The sequence below is a fragment of the Pediculus humanus genome, genomic scaffold (genome assembly GCF_000006295.1).
Source record: "Pediculus humanus corporis 1103172107467 genomic scaffold, whole genome shotgun sequence".
NCBI lineage: Eukaryota > Metazoa > Arthropoda > Insecta > Psocodea > Pediculidae > Pediculus > Pediculus humanus.
In genome coordinates, this window is record NW_002987086.1 from 56,000 (window position 1) to 75,962 (window position 19,963).

General features: G+C 29.0%; 1 protein-coding gene across 1 annotated transcript in view; it reads left to right on the forward strand.

Moving 5' to 3' along the window:
* Phum_PHUM119360 (transcription factor COE1, putative) overlaps positions 1-19,963 on the forward strand; it is a gene marked incomplete at both ends in the record, with an annotated part of 38,632 nt that overhangs the window by 8,690 nt on the left and 9,979 nt on the right. Inside the window, 2 exons of the mRNA XM_002424165.1 lie at positions 7,007-7,080; positions 7,784-7,852. Coding sequence (XP_002424210.1) covers positions 7,007-7,080; positions 7,784-7,852 — 143 coding nt within the window. The remainder of the gene's footprint in view (positions 1-7,006; positions 7,081-7,783; positions 7,853-19,963) is intronic.

A 19,963-nucleotide genomic window follows, 5' to 3' on the forward strand; every position in this document is an offset into this window, starting at 1 on the left:
CCCGTTCGTACGTTCGGAGATGAAGATTGAATGAGATTGCCCTTGAAAAGAAAGGGTCGGGATCCTTCACATTGTGTTTGTGCGTGCGTGCATCCGTTCGCCCGCCCGCCCCTTCACCAACTTCTTATTAGATGAAATGATTAAAAATTAATCATGCTAAAACGAACGTAATTGCACTTGGAAATTCGATGCCAAATTCAATATTGAACGCATGTTCGCATCTGATTACGTACGTACGAAACTTTTTTTTTTATTTATTTATTTTTTTTTTTTACTCTTGTAAACCGAACGTCCTGCGAACTTTTTTTTTTTTTTTTATTTACTATCAGCGAATTGCACTTTGAAGTTTTGAGGATTACAAAGTTTTGTCTGACAGTTGTGAGAGTGTGGTAATCTTCAAATTTACACAATGTTATTTAAATGGGTGACGTTGTCAACGCTTATGTCACTATACGTCCTCCTCCCACCACCATTCTTTTTTTTTTCTCCAGCCTTTTGTTTAAGGTATGAATTGTCTGACGTTCGATTTTTTATTATCAGCAACGTTTTTTTCTTTTAAGGATTTAAATTACAACGAATCCATTTGTTTCTGAACTTAAACAAATACTTGAACCGACTTTTACGATCAAATTTTTTTTTTTTTCATTCTGAACAATACAATCAAATGGAAAACATGGACGTATTAACAAATAATTAAAAGTTTTTCTTTATAATAAAAAATTAAAAAATTTTCTTCTTTCTCCGTAAGTAATAATAATAATAATATTAATGGGGGATTCAATATAACTCGTTAGTATCCCCACCACTACCAGTATTATCGGGTTGAATCGTTATTATTAATAAATTTACTTTTCCGGGACGGTGATGGATTTTTTTTTTTTGATTTTTCCATTTTCCGAACATCCGGGAAACGGACGAAGGGTAAAAAAATTTTTTTTTTTTGTTATTTATAATTTAAAAAAAAAAAAAATGGCAATCGTCTATACGAAAAGAAAAAAAGGAATGGAAACGATTCATATTCAAAAAAAAAAAAAAGTTTTAGAAAATATTTCCAATCGGTAACTTCCGCCGAAAAAAAAAAAAAAAAATTTTATAAAATCCTTTCGTTATTATTATTATTATTCGTTGCTTAAAAAATTCTAATCAAATTATTATTATTATTATTTAAATATCGAATTACTTATTTAATCGATAAATTAAATAAAAATTATTGAATGAATGAATGAATGAAAAGATTTACGTTTAAAAAAAAAATTTATCCCTTTCATGATTATTTTTTTTAAAGGAAAAATTATCATCATTATCATCATCATCATCATCATCATTACTATTATTATTATTATTATTTAATTCGAATCAAATTATTTGGTTAAAATTAAACGAAATGGGAGATTTTATTGTTAAAGATTATTAAAAAAAAAAAAAAATTAACAAACGAATAAATCGAATGACGTTTTTTTCTAGAAATTTCTATACGTTTAGTGAAAAGCAGAAGAAAATTCTATCATCGACGACATAGAATAAAAATCATATTGTTAAAATAAACATTTGATTCGCGTTAAAATTTTTTTTTTTAATGTGTTAATCAAATGTTAGAAAAAAAATAAAAATGGCGTCGATGTTTAATGTCGTCAAAGAAATTTTTTTTGTTTAAACAAATTTTGACAACAATTAAATAATAATTTATTATAAAGTTTTTAAACTATTATATAAAAAAACTAATTTTATATTTCAAAATTGAGAAAATAATTTTCGGGGGAGGGAGCGAAGGGGGGAGGGGGGGCAAAAAAAAAAAGAAAAAATTAATTAGAATTTTCTACTCGTATTCTTCGTTAAATACAATTTCGAATTTTAATTAAAATCGGTCGTTACCAATTGACCACACTTTACACACAGACACAGGCGCACACACGCACACATGCACGACATGTATGCACGCACGCACGCACGAACGCAAACGATATCTCGCTGTTTCATTATTAGAATATTTTAATGCAAATTAAAAATAGACAAAAACGAACAACGTTCGTCAGTATCATTATTATTATTAAACCGTTCAGACGTTTTTCTTTTGCACCCCTCCCCCCTCTATCTCTCTCTCTCTGATTTTTAAAAATAAAGTTTAAAAAAACTTTAAACAACAACGTAATAATACTGATGATGATGATGATGCTGATGTTTTTCTTATTAATTATAGCTCTATAAAAATAATAATAATAATAATAAGAAACGCCCGGACTAATTAATAATAAATAAAAATTTCAACGGGAAAACCTTTTCGTTTCATCATCATCATCATCATCATCATTTCATCGTTATTATTATTATTATTATTATTATTTTTTCTTTCTTACTTTAAAGTTAAATTTATTTCCGGTTTTTTTATTTTATTAATAATTAATTTAAATAAAAAAATTTTTTTTTGTTGTTGTAACATTTAAAAAACTTGATTCGTGTATTTGGAAAAAAATCTAAATTCGATCGGAAGTGACGTCATTAGTATGACAAAATAATTTTTTTTTAATCCGAGTTTTCCAGTCGATTTTTTCTTTTTTTTTTAAAAATTTGCCCTTTAAATTCAAAAGCGGGGAACGAGAGGAAAAACGCGGGTAAAATTGTTTTAAAAAAAAAAATATCTCGATCGATTTTTTAAATTCAATTAATCGATATATCGAACGATTTAAAGGGAAAGGGTATAAAAAAAATTGACGTTGTATATATAAAACGTAAATCGAAATAAAATTATTTTAGTTTTTTGTCAGCGTTTTGCGCGACTCAAATTCAAATGTCACGACGTAAAAATTTATTATTATTATTATTATTATTATTATTATTATTATCAAACCCGCAAAAATGACGCGTATTGATAAACGAACAAACCAAAAAAAAAAAAAAATTTGACATTTAAAAAAAAAATTTTTTTTAATTTTTTTTTAGTAAATGAATAATTAGTTTTGGTATATAAACGTGTGGAAAATTTAGTGAAACGACGCGAGACAAAATTCTAGAATGTTCTAACAAACACACAAACACACACACACACGAGTTAACGTAACGACAACGGGGGAGGGAGAGGTGTGGGGTCGGGGGAAAAAAATTTTTTCAATATTGAATTTTTATTTTTGGTTTAATGGTTTCCCGGTGATGATGATGATAATAACGGGGAGTTAAACAAATGTCAATGTCAATGTTTGATTTTTTTCTCCATAAAAACAAAAACAAGAGTTTTTATAAGAGTTTCAACAATCAACCAATCGGGAGGGGGGAGGGATTTATTTTATTTATTTTTTTAAAATCAAAATGGCGTCGTCGTAGGAGAATCATCGTTGAAATTTTGATTGTTTGTTGCGTGAAAGAGTTAAAAAAAGGTTTTTTAACGTCTATCGTCTCGTTTTACCCTTACAGGAAATGATAATAATAATGATGATGTTTTCGTTATGTTTTTTGTTTCGTTGTTAGTTTTCGTAGTAATTTTTTTTCGGTTGAAAATTTTTCTCCCGAAAAACTTTGTTTTTTTTTTTTTTTTACTATAGAAACTCTCCGTAATCTTCAGCTTTGATTTATTCCGATATATTCCCGAAGGACCATTGAAAGTTCCGTCTATGTATATTCATGGGCTTTTAAATCACCGTACGAGATTAGGCTTGTCCTCTTTCTTGATCTCCCGGTTTTTACCCATGGGAACAAAAAAGCTCAAGACTGACCGGAACAAACGAGTTTTTCTTTTTTTTTTTTATACCTAACATTTGTACTATTTTCTTTTCCTACTACCAAAAAATATATATATTTAATCTTTCGAATACTAAAACAAAAACAAAAACGAAAACTTTCTTAAAATTTGTTGTGCTATTCGCCATTTTTCTTTTTCTTACGTTTTTTTTCTCCTCCTCTTCCTTCCCGCCCCCCGCCTCTCTGCCCCATGTTCACTTTCACTTTTTCTTTCCACTTGTAATTTATTTTCCTTATTATTTATAATAACGATACCTATGATCATAATAATAATAATAATAATAAATCGTATTTTATTATTTAACCGACATCGGTATAAATTTTTCTGTTGGCAAACATGTAAAACATCAAAAACTGGAAAATTGTTTTTGTTTTTATTGATTTAACAAAAAAAAAAAAATTTAATTTTTTTCTTTCCTCTTCTTTCCTTCTTCTTTACTTTTTTTTTCTTTTTTTCATTTATTTGTATTGTTTTATATTTTTTTATTGTTTAACTTTTTTTTTTACTTTTTCTTAAAGACAAAAAAAAAGAGAGAGAGAAAATAAAAGCGAGTGGGAAAAAAAAGGTAAAAAAAAAAATTTTTTTTCTTATTTATTTTATTTAAATAAGTGAAATTAAGCTGAGAGAATAAAATAAAAGTGAGAAAGAGAGAGAGAGTGAGAGAAAGAGAGAGAGAGAGAAAATGAAAAGTTTAAATACAAAAAAAATTATTTACATACATTTCAATCTCGTGTTAAACTTTAATTTTTTCTCTCTCTCGCTCTTATTCTCACTTTCTCTCCTTTTTTTTTCCTTTTTCTCATTCGTTTAGAGGTTTAAGATTGAAAGTGAAAGTGAAAAAAAAAAACAAATCCAATGAAAATATCAAGAGAAAATGAATAGGAGATCTAAACTCGGAGAGAGAAAGAGAGAGAGAGAGAGAGAAAAAGAGAGAAAAGAATCCCGTTAGTCCGTTATTTTGTCCACATCGTTGACTACGCAAAAGTTAAGCCTGGTATTTAGTGAGGATTTTTTTTTTTCAACCCCTATTGCTAATAGCCTCCCAGTATGTATATAATATATACGTTACTTTTTGCGTGCGTGAGTGTGTGTGTGTGTGTGTGTGTGTGTGTGCACATCCCCGGAATCCTAATGGTAAATTGAAATGGATTTAATAGTAAATACCAGCTTTGTTATTATTATTATTATTTTTCCACCCGACTTTGGCTAGAAACTTGCTAATAGAAAAAAAAAAAAAAAATAGGAGGGTTCAAAATTGTTTTTACATTTTTTTTTTTTTTTTACAACTCGGGTCACGGTCTACCCGTGTATTATTATTATCATCATCGTTATCATCATCATCATTATTATTATTATTATTATTTTTTTTTAATTGTTTAATTATGTAAAACTATTATTATTATTATTTTTTTTTAAATTTATGATTTTGCAAGAGTACGTTTAAAATCCAATTCAACTTACGTTAGTTTTTTTTCCTCCCCCCTCTTCCCACTCTCTCTCTCTCTCTCCCCTTCCCACTTTTTTCTCCCTTTTTTTCCTCCCCCCTCTCACTCTCTCTTTCTTTCTCATTTTTTTTACCCATTTAAAAAATTCTTTTGTAAAAAAAAAAAAATGTTAATATAAAATAAAAATGTCAGTTTCATTTTTTGATTTTTTTCTTTTTTTTTTTTTTTTTCTTTTTGTTTCCTCGAAATTAAAAATAATAATAATAATGATGATGATGATGATGATAATAATAATAATAATAATAATAATAATAATGATGATGATGATGATGATGATAATAATAATAATAATAATACAAAATGGCAGTAAACATTCATGAAACGGTTTCATTTTTTTTTTAATCCCTTTTTTTTCGTTCGATGTTATTATTACTTTTTTTTCGTTCTTCTTTCATTAAAATTATTATTATTATTGTTATAAATTAAGTTATTGATTTTAATAAATTTTACGATATCATAATTAAATTTGTGATAACGTAAAATTTAAATATGTTATCAATAACCTCGTGAGTTGTGTGAATTTCGTCAAGTTTTTCTAAAAATTTTCCATAACGCCATTAAAAAAAAAGTGCGATTAATGGTTGGTGTACGTTCAGGTACCGACCTCCTTTTGGTGGCGATTACGTCATCAAGAACTTTAAAAAAATACGCGGGAAATTTTTTTTTTTTTTTTAAAATTATTTCGAAATAATTTTTTTTTTCTTTCTTTTTTTTTCTCTCTCCTCTCTCTCTCTTTCCCCTTCTCAGGTTTTTTTTTTTTAAACTCTCTTCTGCTTTTTCCTCACCCACCTTATTCATTTCCTTCGTCATAAAAAGGAATGAAATAAAAGGTCACGTGCTAGCATTTTTAAACCCTTTCGAAACACTTTTATTTTTCCCTTTCGAGTAAAAAAAAAAAAACTCGTTTCATATACAATCCGCGCCGCAATATTTTCCAACCCCCCAAAAACGCCCCAAAAATTTGTTTTTATCATTGATAAAAAGAACAAAAGAAAAAAAAGAGAGAGAGAAGTTGAAGATATGAAATACAGAAGAGGGTGGAGGGGGTTGGAAAAAGAAAAGTCACACTTTTTTTTAAATTAAAAGACCTATTTCAACTAATTAGAAAAACAACAACAACAAAAATTATTTTTTTAATCTTCTCCTTTTTTTTTTAATTTGAATTTTCCATCGATTATTATTATTATTATCATTTCTATTATCATTATTTTTCTTTTTCAAATGGCATTCAACGGCGTTACGATCGTTGTGATTTTTTTTTTAAAGTGTAATTAGACTATTAGTCTGAATTACGTCACAATTAAACATCGATATCATCTATAACTAACTATAAAATTATAAATAGAAAAAGAAGTAAAGAGAAAAAAAAAATTTATTTTTGTTTTTTTTAATGGCGGAAGACGGTTTCGAAAATAAAATAAAAAAAAATCTCATCAAAATTCAGAAAAAAAAAAAATTTCTTTTTTTTCCTTCTCCTTCTTTTTATGGGATAATTTAATTTACATAATGTCACTTGGGTTCAGTCAAAAAAAAGGGGGGAAGTCTCTCCCCCCTCTTTTTTTTTATTTTGAGTAAAAAAATAAAAAATTAAAGTCATTGATGTTTTTAAAATAATAATAATAATAATAAAATTAATAACACGCGACAAAAACCTGTCAGGTTTTTTTTAAATAAAATTAATTATTATTATTATTATTTTTAATGATTATTTACAATGATAATAATAATGATAAACAGGGTTGTAATATTTTTTTTTTGTTTTTTTTTTCAGGCTATTATGTACGAAGGACAAGACAAAAATCCTGAAATGTGCAGAGTCCTGTTGACGCATGAAGTTATGTGCAGGTAATTCTTAAAATTATTTTTTACTTCTAGTGCCACGTTAAATTTTTTTTATTTATTACGTCATCGATTCGGTTTGTGAGTTTTTGACCGGTAAAAAATAAAATGCAAAACTGCAAAAAAAAAAATTACTGTTGACAACCGTAAGAGAAAAAGCTATTAGGTTTTGTGAGTGGTAACAAAAAGAAAAGAACGTAGAAGAAGAAGAAGAAGAAGATGATAATAATGATGATGATGATGAAAAAAAATCGATGAAGGGGAGGATATAAAAATGTGTAAACTGAGAATGTTAAAAAAAAAAAAAAAATAGTACGCACGTATATATAAGAAAAAAATCACATGACTCAAGTTTAGTTTCTTTAGGTAGTTTAACCGTGGATGGTTTCGAAGGGATGGCATCATAACGCATCCAGACTCCCCAGAGAATCACCCCCAAGTTCCTCTCAATGCTTGCTTAGTTTTGTTTAGCCTAGGGGATGATATTTTTCTCTTAAGAAAAATCGTAACGTTTTTTTTTTTTTTTTCCAAAACCGTCATACTTAACGTTTATTTCCATTTTAAAAAATTATTTCTTTATTTTTTTATTTATTTTTTTTTTTTTTTAACTGAACAAAAAAAAACGGGGGGAAATTTTTTTTTTTGTTTTGGACACACTGTAAAAGTTTATCGTGACGATTTTAATTTTTAATTTTTATTTTTTTTCCAGTCGATGTTGTGATAAAAAAAGCTGTGGAAACAGAAACGAAACCCCATCAGATCCAGTTATAATTGATAGGTAAGTTTATTTACTTTTCCTCTTCTTCTTCTTCTTTCTTTTTTTAAAGGGTTTATTTAAAAAAAAAATGGCCGGAAAAACTAAACTAACGACTAAAATTCTATTTTTTTTTCCCCAACATCAATATGAAATTGTTTTAGTTATAAGCCGACGAAAACAATCCTATCAATTTTTTGGTTTTTTTTTATTATTATAACAAAGGAAGATGTATGGCGAGATTTTTTTTTGTTTTAAGGGTGGGGGGAAGAGAAAGATTAGGTAAGAAAAAAGAAAAACAATAAAAAATGAGAGTGAGAGAGAGAGAGAGAGAGATTTAAAATCCACAGTAATGGATTACTTATTTTAAAAGCGAAAAAGAAAAGAAAAACGGGAAGGAGGAAAAATGGTTGAAGAAAAAAAAGTGACAAACAATAGATTTTAAATTATCTATTAATGGCCGACGGTTTTTTTTTTTTTTTTAATTTTTTCTCGGTTGCAATGATAAAAAGAAAAAAGAGAGATTTGAAAATTTCACTTTTCTTATTTGGAATCCACCCCCTTCCCCCTTTTATCCCCTCAAAAATTTATTTTTCAATCAAACAAAAAGGTTTTTAAAAACGCGAAAAAAAAAGAAAAAATTTTATTAAGCGACGATGTCGGCACACGCAAAACTTTTCTAACTTACAAACGATTCATCGACAAACAAACAATCCGAAATCAATCGCTGATGTACTGCGTAGGCAGACGTACTTACACGCATACACGCACACGCACACACGCATACAAATCCATTTATTTACGTAAAATATAATAATGTGCGTATGTGTACACACATATAAAGGAAAAATTGAAATATTTTGAGTAAAATACAATTGTGTAATTGCCGGAGTCACGTGATCGAGTCACGTGCCATTGTTTGTTCCGTGCATCCCTTTAATTTACTTTTGGGTCATTTTTCCGCGACCGTCTACGAAATAATGACTTATTTCGACTTATTTTAATTTTCCGATTTCTTTTTTATCTCTCTCTCTCTCTTTCTCTATATTTTTAATTGAAGGCAAACGAAAGAAACAAACAACAAAACCGAAACGAAATTACAAGGAACAACGTTGTTTGTTTACTTATTATTCCGGGGGGAGTAAATGTGAGGAGGGGGCGGGATGAATCGCGGAGGAAAAAGGGATGAAGTTTTTGATTTTGGGGTAAAAAAAAAACCACTAGAAACTCATACGTTTATCGATTGAAATTATTATTATTATTATTATTAATAATTACATTTCGAACAATGGATGATTGTAATTTTTACATTTTCACAAACAAACATGGCGGAACACATGCAAAAAATTTATTTATTTATTTATTTTAAAAAATTTAATTAATTAAAATATTAAAAAATGAAATCAATTTAATTTAATATTTTTTTCTCTTTGCACGAGTAAGAAAAAATTAAAAAAAAAAAAACGAGGCTAAATGCAAGCACGTGGCAATAGAATAACAGAATTAAGCTCACGTACCACATGTCCGTTTTCCTTTTCCCTCCAACAAACAAACAAACAAAAAAAAAATTTATTATTAATAATTACGAGAGTTAAAAAACGTTAAAAAAAAATTAACGATGCGAATTTTCTTTTAAAATGAAAAAGTGGCATTAGAAAAAGAATAAAATAACGAAACGTTATGTGCACGACGATAAAAAAAAAAATTGTAGGAATCACACCTCGTACGCGCCCCTTCATGTCCATGGGGTGTCAAATTAATTTGGGTTTTCTTTGGTCTTGAAGAGGGTGGATCAAAAACCTATTATACAATTTAATAGGGTAAAAAATCACTAAACAGGAATTCCTTTTTTGTCCTTCCGATTTGTCTTCTGCTTTTTTTTCTTTCTCCAGATTGTAAATGGAAATCTTGTCGTCGATGCGAACCTTGAATATTTTCGTTTGTTTGTTTGTTTGTTTTTGGGTTGTCAGTTTTAAGAAATGTTAAAATAATGTCGGGAGGATGCGACGACGTGTCAACATAAAAAAAAAAAAAAAAATCGAACCTAAAAGTAAACAACGTGAAATTCAAAGGGGATGCAATAAATGTGTCAGGTCCGTAAAATTTTTACAAATTTTTCTAACCGAATTTTGCCATTTACGTAATTTGTCATTCAACATTTTCGGGTGAAGGAAAGGGGAGGGGAGGAGGAGGTTTGTGGTAACGTGAAAACCCCAACGTTAGTTAAACGATGGTGACAACTTCCGGTTTTTTATTTTTTATTTTCATCTCATTCATTTTTATCTTAAAAAAAATTTTTTTTTTTGTGCGCGATCGAAAAGTGCAAAGCTGGAAACGTTGATAATAATAATAATAACGAAGGGGAGGGAGGGGTGGGGGAACTAGAAGAAAAAACTATAGAAAGTGTGATTCATATGAATCGATTCGTACGAACGGCGTTCGGATGAATGGGAGCTTTTTTTGTGTGTGCGCGATGATCTAAAATTCACCCCATCGAGAATTGCAAACCCCTTCGGGGGAGCTCCTGCCACCTGGGACCAGTAAAATCACCCTCGGCCACCACCATCCTATGAAAATGAAAAGGGAGTAAAGTAACGTGACTCGATTCTTTTCTCCTTTGCAATTTTCCGTCTTTGCAAACGGTATAGATTCATCATATCTCTTATTCGGCGTCTAAAAACGGGATTCGAATAAATAATCCCAGTTTTCGAACGGGTTTCACATCTCGCGCGCGTTTCCTCTCCTCCCCTCGCCTCCCCTCCCTTAAATACACAACGTTCGTGACGAAACGCGTCGCGAAATCATATCTATCATTTAAACTTACATTGATGCGTTCGGATCGATCCGAAGCAGACGTCTTTTTCTTCTCTCTCTCTCTCTCTCTCGATGCCATTTAATTATTAGGACAAATGATTTAACGATGACATAATATCATCGAGAGGCGTTTGCATTGCTCTTACGTTTAATTCACTTAAAAAATAATCATACATGAGTGGCATCATGGGTGTTCAGTCGGCCATGACAAAAACTAAGGGGTGAAAACAACAAACATGATAAAACATATTGCTCCTTACTCATATTTTTCTTTTTTAAAAAAAAAACGCATCATATTTTCATTTTTTTTTAAAAATAAAATGAATCAGTCAGTCAGTCAATCATTCTTTCATTCTTTTTGCACGATAGATGAGACGAAAAAGATGACATAATAATTATTATTATTATTTTGTGTAAACGTGTGAATTTTGCGTTAACGTGAATTTTCTTATTTTGGAAAATTGTAAAACGAAGAGAATCGAATTTTCTTTTCTTTTTTTTACCCCTCCCTTTCGTTTTAAAGGGATGATATCATTATTATTTTTGAATCATCCCTCTCGCACAATTGTTTAATCAAATAGAAAATTTGTATCACGAAGAAAGTAATACGAGTAAAATAAACCCGATAAAAAAAAAAAATCCATCTGTTAAATGTTGTAATTTTTTGTTTTTTTTTTTTTTTTTTTTTTTTACCCGTGCGTGCGTGCATGCGTGCGTGCTTGCGTGAGTGCGTGAGTGCGCGTGCACGCGTGTTTTTGTTTTTCCCCTTTCGCGAAAAAAAAAGAAAATACGTAAAAGCAATTTTAAAGTAAGTAAGTAAATTGCCCATTTAATTTTTTTTTTTTTTTTTTTTTTTTTTTTTTTTACATTCACCAATTGCATAACTTTTCCCTTTTTGAAGATATGAAATCGTAAATTGAGTTAATGCGTAAATTTCTAATGACACGTTCAATGCATTACACACACTATAAAAGACACTTCTTCAATTATCTTAAATTTCTCCACCCTTTTAATCAAGAATTTATACAAGATGGAAAATTTATGGATTTTTAAAATGATTTCGGGTTATAAAAGGACGGGAGGAAAACGCGACGGGGGGGTGGGATAGAGGGAAGGTTCGTTAAGGGAAATCGTGAAGAGATGAACGCGTCGTAAACGTGAAAAATTAAATGAAAAAAAAAACGAACGAATGAATACCCGATACGAAGATGAAAAAAAAAGAATAATAATAATAATATATAGAATGATGAAAATCGTTGGGTAAGGAAAGGAAAGGAAAGAAAAAAAAATCACCAGATAATCTTATATTATTCGTTGTCCAGCTAAAACTTAACCATCCATCGAGATAGAAAAAGAGAGAGAGAGAGAAAGAAGGAAAGAAAAGGAGAGAGAGAAAAAAAGAGAAAGAGGGTATTTTCGTTGTCATGGTAACAAAGATGAAGGTCGTCAAAGTCCAGGTCGAGGCAAATAATTTTTTTTTTTTTTTTTTTTTTTTGATTCTTCCATTGTAAGTTTGGAACACGTACTACAGGAAGAAAGCTGGAATTCTAGAATACTGGAATATTTAATATTATTATACAGCATAATTATTACCTTATCCAATCGGTTTCCCACCTCCATCACCACCATCACAAAAAAAAATTATTCAAAATGGTGTCAAAGAAAGAAATTTTTTCCTTACTCCCTCCCCTCCCCCCCGTGTTTTAAAATTGTGAGAGTGGGGAGACGATGGGGAGAAAAGTTTTTTTTTTTTTTTAAACGAGAAGCAATTTCGAAAATTTTTTTTTTATTCGATTTTTTCCTTTTTTCACAAAAAAAAAAAAATTCGAAATACGTTAATGCATAAAAATAAGATGATTATTGCCTATTGCCCTTAAACCTCCCTTTCCCCCTATCGTCACCTTCTCCTCCACCTCCCCTCCCCCGAAAAAATCCCTTTATTTCGATTTGCGTGTGCTCGTGAATGACTAAAAAAAAATTATTAAAATAATTCATTTTAAATATTTTTTTTTTACAAAGGACGAAAAAAAAATCAAAAGGGATGACATATGCGAATAAAACCTCAACAGTTGGACAGACTGACTGATTCTTTTTTTTTTTTTTATTAATCGGCGTGTGGCCGATAAAAATGAATGTAAACAATTTTTTTATACAAAACATTTTAGATAATTATACAACCTTCCCTTTTTTTTTCTTCTGTAAATAAAGAAGACAAAAAAATCCACTTGAAAAATTCGATTGATTTCATACAAACGTTTGTCGTCTTTTTGTCGTTGTTTCCGCATCATCATCATCATCATCGTCTTCTGCCACTACATTCGTCTTTATTCTACGATTCGTATACCTTTCATTTTAAAATTTAAATCATTTTATTTATGCCACGTTTCTTTTCTTTTCTTTTTTCTTTTTCTCTTATCATTAATAATTTCCTTTTGTTTGTATGTTTGTTTTAACTTTTATATATATAAAAAAAAAATGGATTCGATTTCCGATTATGTTTTACTACGGTGATCGATATAAATTTATTATTTATAAATAAAATTTTTTTTTAACTGACCCAGTTTAAAGGTTTGTTTTTTTCGTTGCCGCCGTTTTAAAAAATTTTTTTTTCTTTTTCCACGAACGTATATTTATCGTATCTCTCTCTATCTCTTTCTCTTTCTCTTTCTCTCTCGAAAAAAAAATTTTCACGTCGCATTCATGCGTATACGAAACATAGAAACAAACGTTTATCGTATCTGAGAAAAAATAAAAATGCAAAAAGAATATAAATTAATAACGATAATAATAATAATAATATTTTTTAATATATATATAATCCTTAATACGGTACTGATTATTATTATTTTAAAAAAAAATAAATGAAAAGAATCGTTTTTTTTTGTCTTTCTTGTTCCTTTTAAATTAACTTTTCGAAAGCATTAATCATAGTCCAAGTTTGTTGCGAGTAACATTTTCCCTCTCTCTCTCTCTCTCTCTCTCTCTCTCTTTTCTCTCTCCTCTTCGCTTTTCCCAAATTCTCGGCTATTTCCCTCACGGGTTTCCTTCCTCATTTATATAGTAATAATAATAATAATAATAATAATAATTTTTCTTCCGGTATTTTATTCAACGATATCACACTTTAACTCCTCGTTTTCAACCTGTAAAAAAATTTTTTTTTTTCCTCCATTTTTTTTTCTTTTCTTTTTAATTTTCCTTTTCAAAGTCAAACGTTTTAACTTTTCTTTTTTCTTTTCTTTTTTTTTCCTGTAATATTAATATTCAGTTAAAAAAAAAAAAAAAGAAAACTTTTCCGCGAAAATTAAGTTAAAGAAGAAGAAAAAAAAAAATTTTTTTTTTTGTTTCCATTAATTTATTTTTCAACGGTTAAAAAAAAAAAAAAAAATTAAAATTAAATTCATTCAATTTAAAGGCGGACCGGTCGTAAAAATATATATAATAAAATTATATAAAAACTTTTCTTTTTTTTACTTCCGGTTACCTTTATTATTATTATTATTATTATCATCATTCTCGGGGTATATTAACGGTAATAAAAAAAAGTTTTTTCATTTTTTTTTTTTTTTTAAATTGTCGACAGGTAAATATATATCCGGTTTATTTGTTTATTTATTATTACCCAATGATTAATTACCGAGTTATTTATATAATAATAATAATAATTAATTGTTTAAGTTGGTAACAATAAAAAAGTGAAAAAATTAAAATAAACGATTTCTGTTTTGTCGAGTGTGGGTGTATAATAAAATGAAGAAAGTAAAAAAAAAGGACGAAAAACAAAGAAAACAAAAAAAATTTTTAGGGGTAAGTTAAGACTTAGGGCGGGACATGAACGAAGGAAAGAAAGTAAAAAATAAATAAACGGGAGGAGGGAAGGGAGAGAGGAGGAGGGGCGGAAGGGGCGAAGGGAAACACCCTCGATTATGTTAGTTTTTTTTTTTTTTTTTTTGGGGTTCGGAATAAAAAAAGAAAGGAAAAAAAGGAAAAACATAGCGCATGATCTATAAATATTTTTTCTCGCCCCCCCCAAAAAAAAAACAATTTTTACGATTTTTTATAAAAAAAATATCGTTCTTTTCTACTTCCACGTCTTTTCTCTTGATCGAAACATTCGTGAAATAAATACTACGGTTGGTAGTACCGACATGAAAAATCGGTGGGAAAATTTAAAAAAAAAAAAATTTTTTTTTCTCCCGCGTCGTTTGTTTATTTGTCTCCTCCCACCCTTCCGTTGTGATAATAATAATAATAATTAACTAACGATTAAATCCGAATTTTTAATAATTAATTAATTAATTAATTCTCCCCCTTTTTTTTTTTTAACATCATGACGTGTTTGTCTTATGTATAATTTTGAATTCGAATTTTTTTTAATAGAACCGGAAACGATTTTTTCTTTTTTTCCCCAATTCTTTATTAATTAATTTTTCCTCGTTGTCGTTGTCGTTTGTTGTCATATTTATAATTAAAAAAAATAAAAACATTTTCGAATCTTAAAACAAAAAAAAAAAAAAAGAAAAAAAATTACACGAGAATCAGCCATTAGGGAAATAAAACATCTTATCACAAAAATAAAATAGTGACATCGTCCTAACGAACTTTCCTTGTTAGCGGTTTCACCATCATCATTTATTATGACAAATGATCCTTTCGACTTTATCTCCCCGCCCCCCATCCCGCCGCCACCGCCACCGCCACCGTCCCGCCTTTTTTTTCTACTTTCTTCTTTCTCTTTTCCTTTTTATAAAAAAAAAAGATTTTTATTTAAAAAATAAAACGAATTTTTTATTTTTTTTAAAATATAAATAATTGTAATAATCACGTGGTTCCCCCCCACCGCTCTCTCCCACTCTCTCTACCTTTTATTATTTTTCTACTCAAATGGACGCCATTTTGTTTTTTTTGTAGATAATTAATTACTTGGAAAATATCAGAATTTTTTTTTACAAAAAGCAGAAACTTGTAAATTTTTATTAACTGTCACTGACTGGCACGCGGTGTGATAGATAAAGATTATAAGGAAAATGATAAGAAATTTGGTATGATAATTATGTGGGCGTAAGAAGGACCGATATCGAGTTTCTTAAATTTAATAATGATAATAATTATACGTACGTTTTCCGACGGGGTGGGGAGAGAGGGGCGGAGAAGGCGGAAGGGGGACCCCCGTCAAAATGACGAGAAAAAAAATTTAATTAAAAATTAAATGAAAAAAAAAAAAAGAAATTTCGGTAAACAATTTTAAAATGATAAAAAAATTTTCTCTCTTCTGCTTTTTTCAACTTCCGGTTAAGTTTTCATTGTCACTTTTCTATTTGTTTTCTTCTCTCTTTTAGCTCCTTCAGGGAAGAGAGAGAAAAAAAAAAGTTTAAAGTGTGATGGATGAAGTTTCCATTATCATCCGGGATGGGTTTTCCAGCCTTTATCATTTTTTTTCGGAAAGAGGGGAGGGGAGAGGGGAGTTTTTTTTTATGTGAAAGGCACGATTTATAGTCGCGTGAGTCAAAAAAATTTTCAAGATGGATAAAAATTTAAGAAAAAGGAATAATGATTTCAAATTGTAAAAAAAAAAAAAAAACAAATACTACGTTTCGCGAGACTACGACTACGACAATGACGATGACGACGACGACGACGACGACGCCGGGTTTTCCTCCTGTGCGCCTCATCAGGTCCCTTGGGACGCCGCCTCTTCCCGCGGGACTCGCGCAGTCGTTCCCTCGGGTTTGTATTGACTCTTGTCCGCTCTCTTGCCACTTCATTATTCTTATATTGAAGAAATTCACTGTGTAGAAATTTTTAACTAAATTTCCTTGTTTTTTTTTTTTTTTCAACCGGAGGAAAAAACCGGAAGTTCCTTTTTTCCTTCCTTCCCTTCCTCCATCTCCTCTTTCCTCCTCGTTACCTCAATCAAATTTCTTTTTTTTTTTTTGGAAATCATGTTAAAAATATATAAAATGTTTTGTCTTTTATAAAAAAAAAAATTCAAGGAAGTGAAATAAAAAAAAAATCAATGAATTTGAATTTTCCGGAAACGGCGTCGTTTCCCTAATGATTGATTACGTAATGACAAAAAGAAAAGAAAATTTTTTTTAAATAGTAAATAATTGGTGTTAATCGTGACGGGGTAAAACACAAACACGTACAAACACGTACAAACAACTCACAAACAACGGACACCACGTGTCGTTCTTTTTTATAATAATAAAATAATAAAAATGAAATTTTAATGATTGTTACACGTAAAGTTGTTTTTTTTTTTTTTTGCTTTTCTCTTTTTCCTCTTCTTCTTCGTCTTCTCTTTTTTTTTTTAACTCTTCATCTTTTCAACCTTTTTGATGTTTAATAAAAAAAAAAAAAATTGTAACTTAATTTGCGCATTACCTACCATCCATCCGATTCTCCATTTTTATTTTTTTTTTTATTACGTAAAAATATTTTTTTTTTTTATATAAATAAATTTATTTCCGAATCAACAACAATGATAATAATAATAATATTTTCGTAATGAAATAAAATTATTAAGGTAATTAATTTACGCGACGTTTATAGCGCTATAAAATATGTCATAATCATCGTCGCTATACCATTCATAAATAAATAAAAACGATTAAAAAAACATTTTTTTTCAAATTGTAAATTTAAATTTAATTATAACTGATTGATAAGGTCACAAAGGTCGAATAATTAATAGAAATTTAAATATATATGTGGAGAGAGAGAGAGAGGGTGAGAGTGAGAGAGAGAGAAAGTACGAAACTCTTAAGATTTTGACAAAAAAAAAAACAAAAAAATAATTATTTCGTTAATTTGTTTTATTAAGAGCTTTTTGAAAAATTAAATATTTTAACCGTTGGGAGTCGGGAGGGGGAGAGTAGCGGAAGGTGGGAGAGGTGGGGAAGGAAGCAGAAGTAAAAGCAACAACTAAAAATGTTTATTTTCTTTTCCCGCTTTTATATTTTATTTTTGCCCTTTTCCGTGTTTTTTTTTTTTTTCTCAACATCGTTCATCTTCGTTAATTAAACGCACACCACTACTAATTCCGTTAATCAACTAAACTTTAAATTTACATTTTACACAAATTAATTTTTTTCTTTTTTTTTTTATAAATAATAATAATAATAATGATAATAATAATAATAATATTTAAAAAAAAAAATAATAATAATATTAAATGAACGAACGAACGAACGAATAAAAAAAATAATAATAAAAACCCTTTCTGAGATTTTATTATCGGATGGTGGATTTTATTTTATCTGCGTCCTCACGTAAACTGGAGAAAGATAAAAACGTTTAAATTAATTTTGGAAAAAAAAAAAAAAAAAAAGAAAAAACATCGATAAGTATTTTACGAATTAGTAAAAATATCGTCTGATAGGTGAAAAAAGGAAAAAAGGGTAGACAAAAGTCTCAATGGAAAGGAAATAAAAACGATTTTTATCAAAAAGGTAGTACTGGAAAAATAAAGAAAAGTTTAATAAGAACGTTATTCCCCATTTAAAGCAAAAAAAAAAAAAAAAGAGGAAGAAAAGGTTAGGAAAAGAAAAGAAAAGAAAATTGTAAATAAAAAAATCACGTGTAATGCTCAGCATGAGAAAAAAAAAAAAGAAAAATTTAAAGTTTCCTTATCGTAAGAGTAAAGAAAAAAAAAGAGAGAGAGAGAGGAAGAAAAACGGCGGCGTTTCCGGTTTTTTTTTTTTAAACGTATTCAATTCCCGTAAGTCAAACATAAGAACGTTAAAATTTACGTAAGGAAAAATTTTCTCAGCGGTAACAAGGAAAGGAATTTGTAAATGGCGGCCTTGGGGGGCTGAGTGAGTTTTTGAGAAAATCCCCGACGAGGCCGTTTTTGAGTAAAGCACTCATAACGGCTTCGTCTTGTTCCCTCCGGTATTCATTCTATGAACCATTTCAATTCTCTATGGAATTTTATACATTTCTAGGTTACAGTGTTAAATTTTACTTCGAATTCAAGGTCGGACCATCGCCCCCCTCCCATTCCCCCCCTCGTTTTTTCTTTTCCTCTATCCTGATTCTTTATTTTTAGGTTCGTTTCGTGAGAAAAGCGATTTTTTATTTTTATTTTTATTTCGTCACATCCGGTAGTTGTTGATATAAATGTAAAAAATTACGTTTTAGTAAATTTCTATAGAGTAGGAAAAATAAAATCCTTTTCTATTTTTTCTCTATGGAATTTTTTATTCGTTTAAAAATCGAAATAAAATTTTCAGGTTCGTTTTTTTTTCTTTTAAAAAATAATAATAAAAAAAATTATCGATAATTAATTAAAAAATCGAATCAAATGGAAACGGGGGAACGGAAACGGTTTTTAAATAAAAAACCTTTCATACACATCCTCCATGATTTAGTCGTGTAAAACCGTACGTATGAAAGGAAGGAAATTTTACCGGGAAAGGGGAGTCGTTCGTGTATTGATGTCGAACGTTTGTTATTGCATGATTTCTTCCTGGTCGGAGAGTAATAAACAAGGAGAAAGATACGCCATGTTGCATTGGGGGAGTCTGTATCTAACGCTGTTACCATAGAAACCAAGATCACACTTGATCACCCCCGCACACAAAAATGAGGGAGAGAAGAAGAAAAAGACAAAAAAAAAAAAAAACATTTTCTATTGTGGAAACTAAAAAGGAAAAAAAATTTTTTTTTTTTTATTAAAGAATTGAGGATCCGTTTATTTTTTACTTCCTTTTTTTTTTTTATTTTCTTTTTGTCCACCCGAAGAAAATACAAAAAAAAAGAAAAAAAAGCTCGAGTTTCTCTCTTTTTTTATTCTTCTTCCATTTTTTTTTTTTTAATTAATTTTCTTTTTCTTCCCCTGTTTTCTCCCCTCCCCCCACTTTCAACGGGACAAATCTCTTATGTTAACAAGATTTTATTCGTAAAAAAAAATTTAAATTAAAAAAAAATTGATTTTTTTTTTATTTCGTTAAATGGAAAATATATATATATATATATATATATATATATAAATTTATTGGGAGTAAATGTCATAGAGATGATAAACTTTTGTGGAAAAAAAAGAAAATTTAACGGAAATGCAACGAATCGTTTCTTTTTTTCTTTCTGTACTTATCACGTATCGCGAGAGTATTTACTTATTTTTACTTTTCCGATAAATTTAAAATTTTTTACGCATCAATATAAATAATAATAATGATAATAAAAATTTTCTAGAAGAAGACAAATTAATTTTTTTTTTTTTTTCGATCCCTTTGGGAAAACGTTTTGATAAACGTGCAAATAGTCGCTCTCACGGGACGACGGAAACTCATGTGACGATTTTAAACGTTTTAA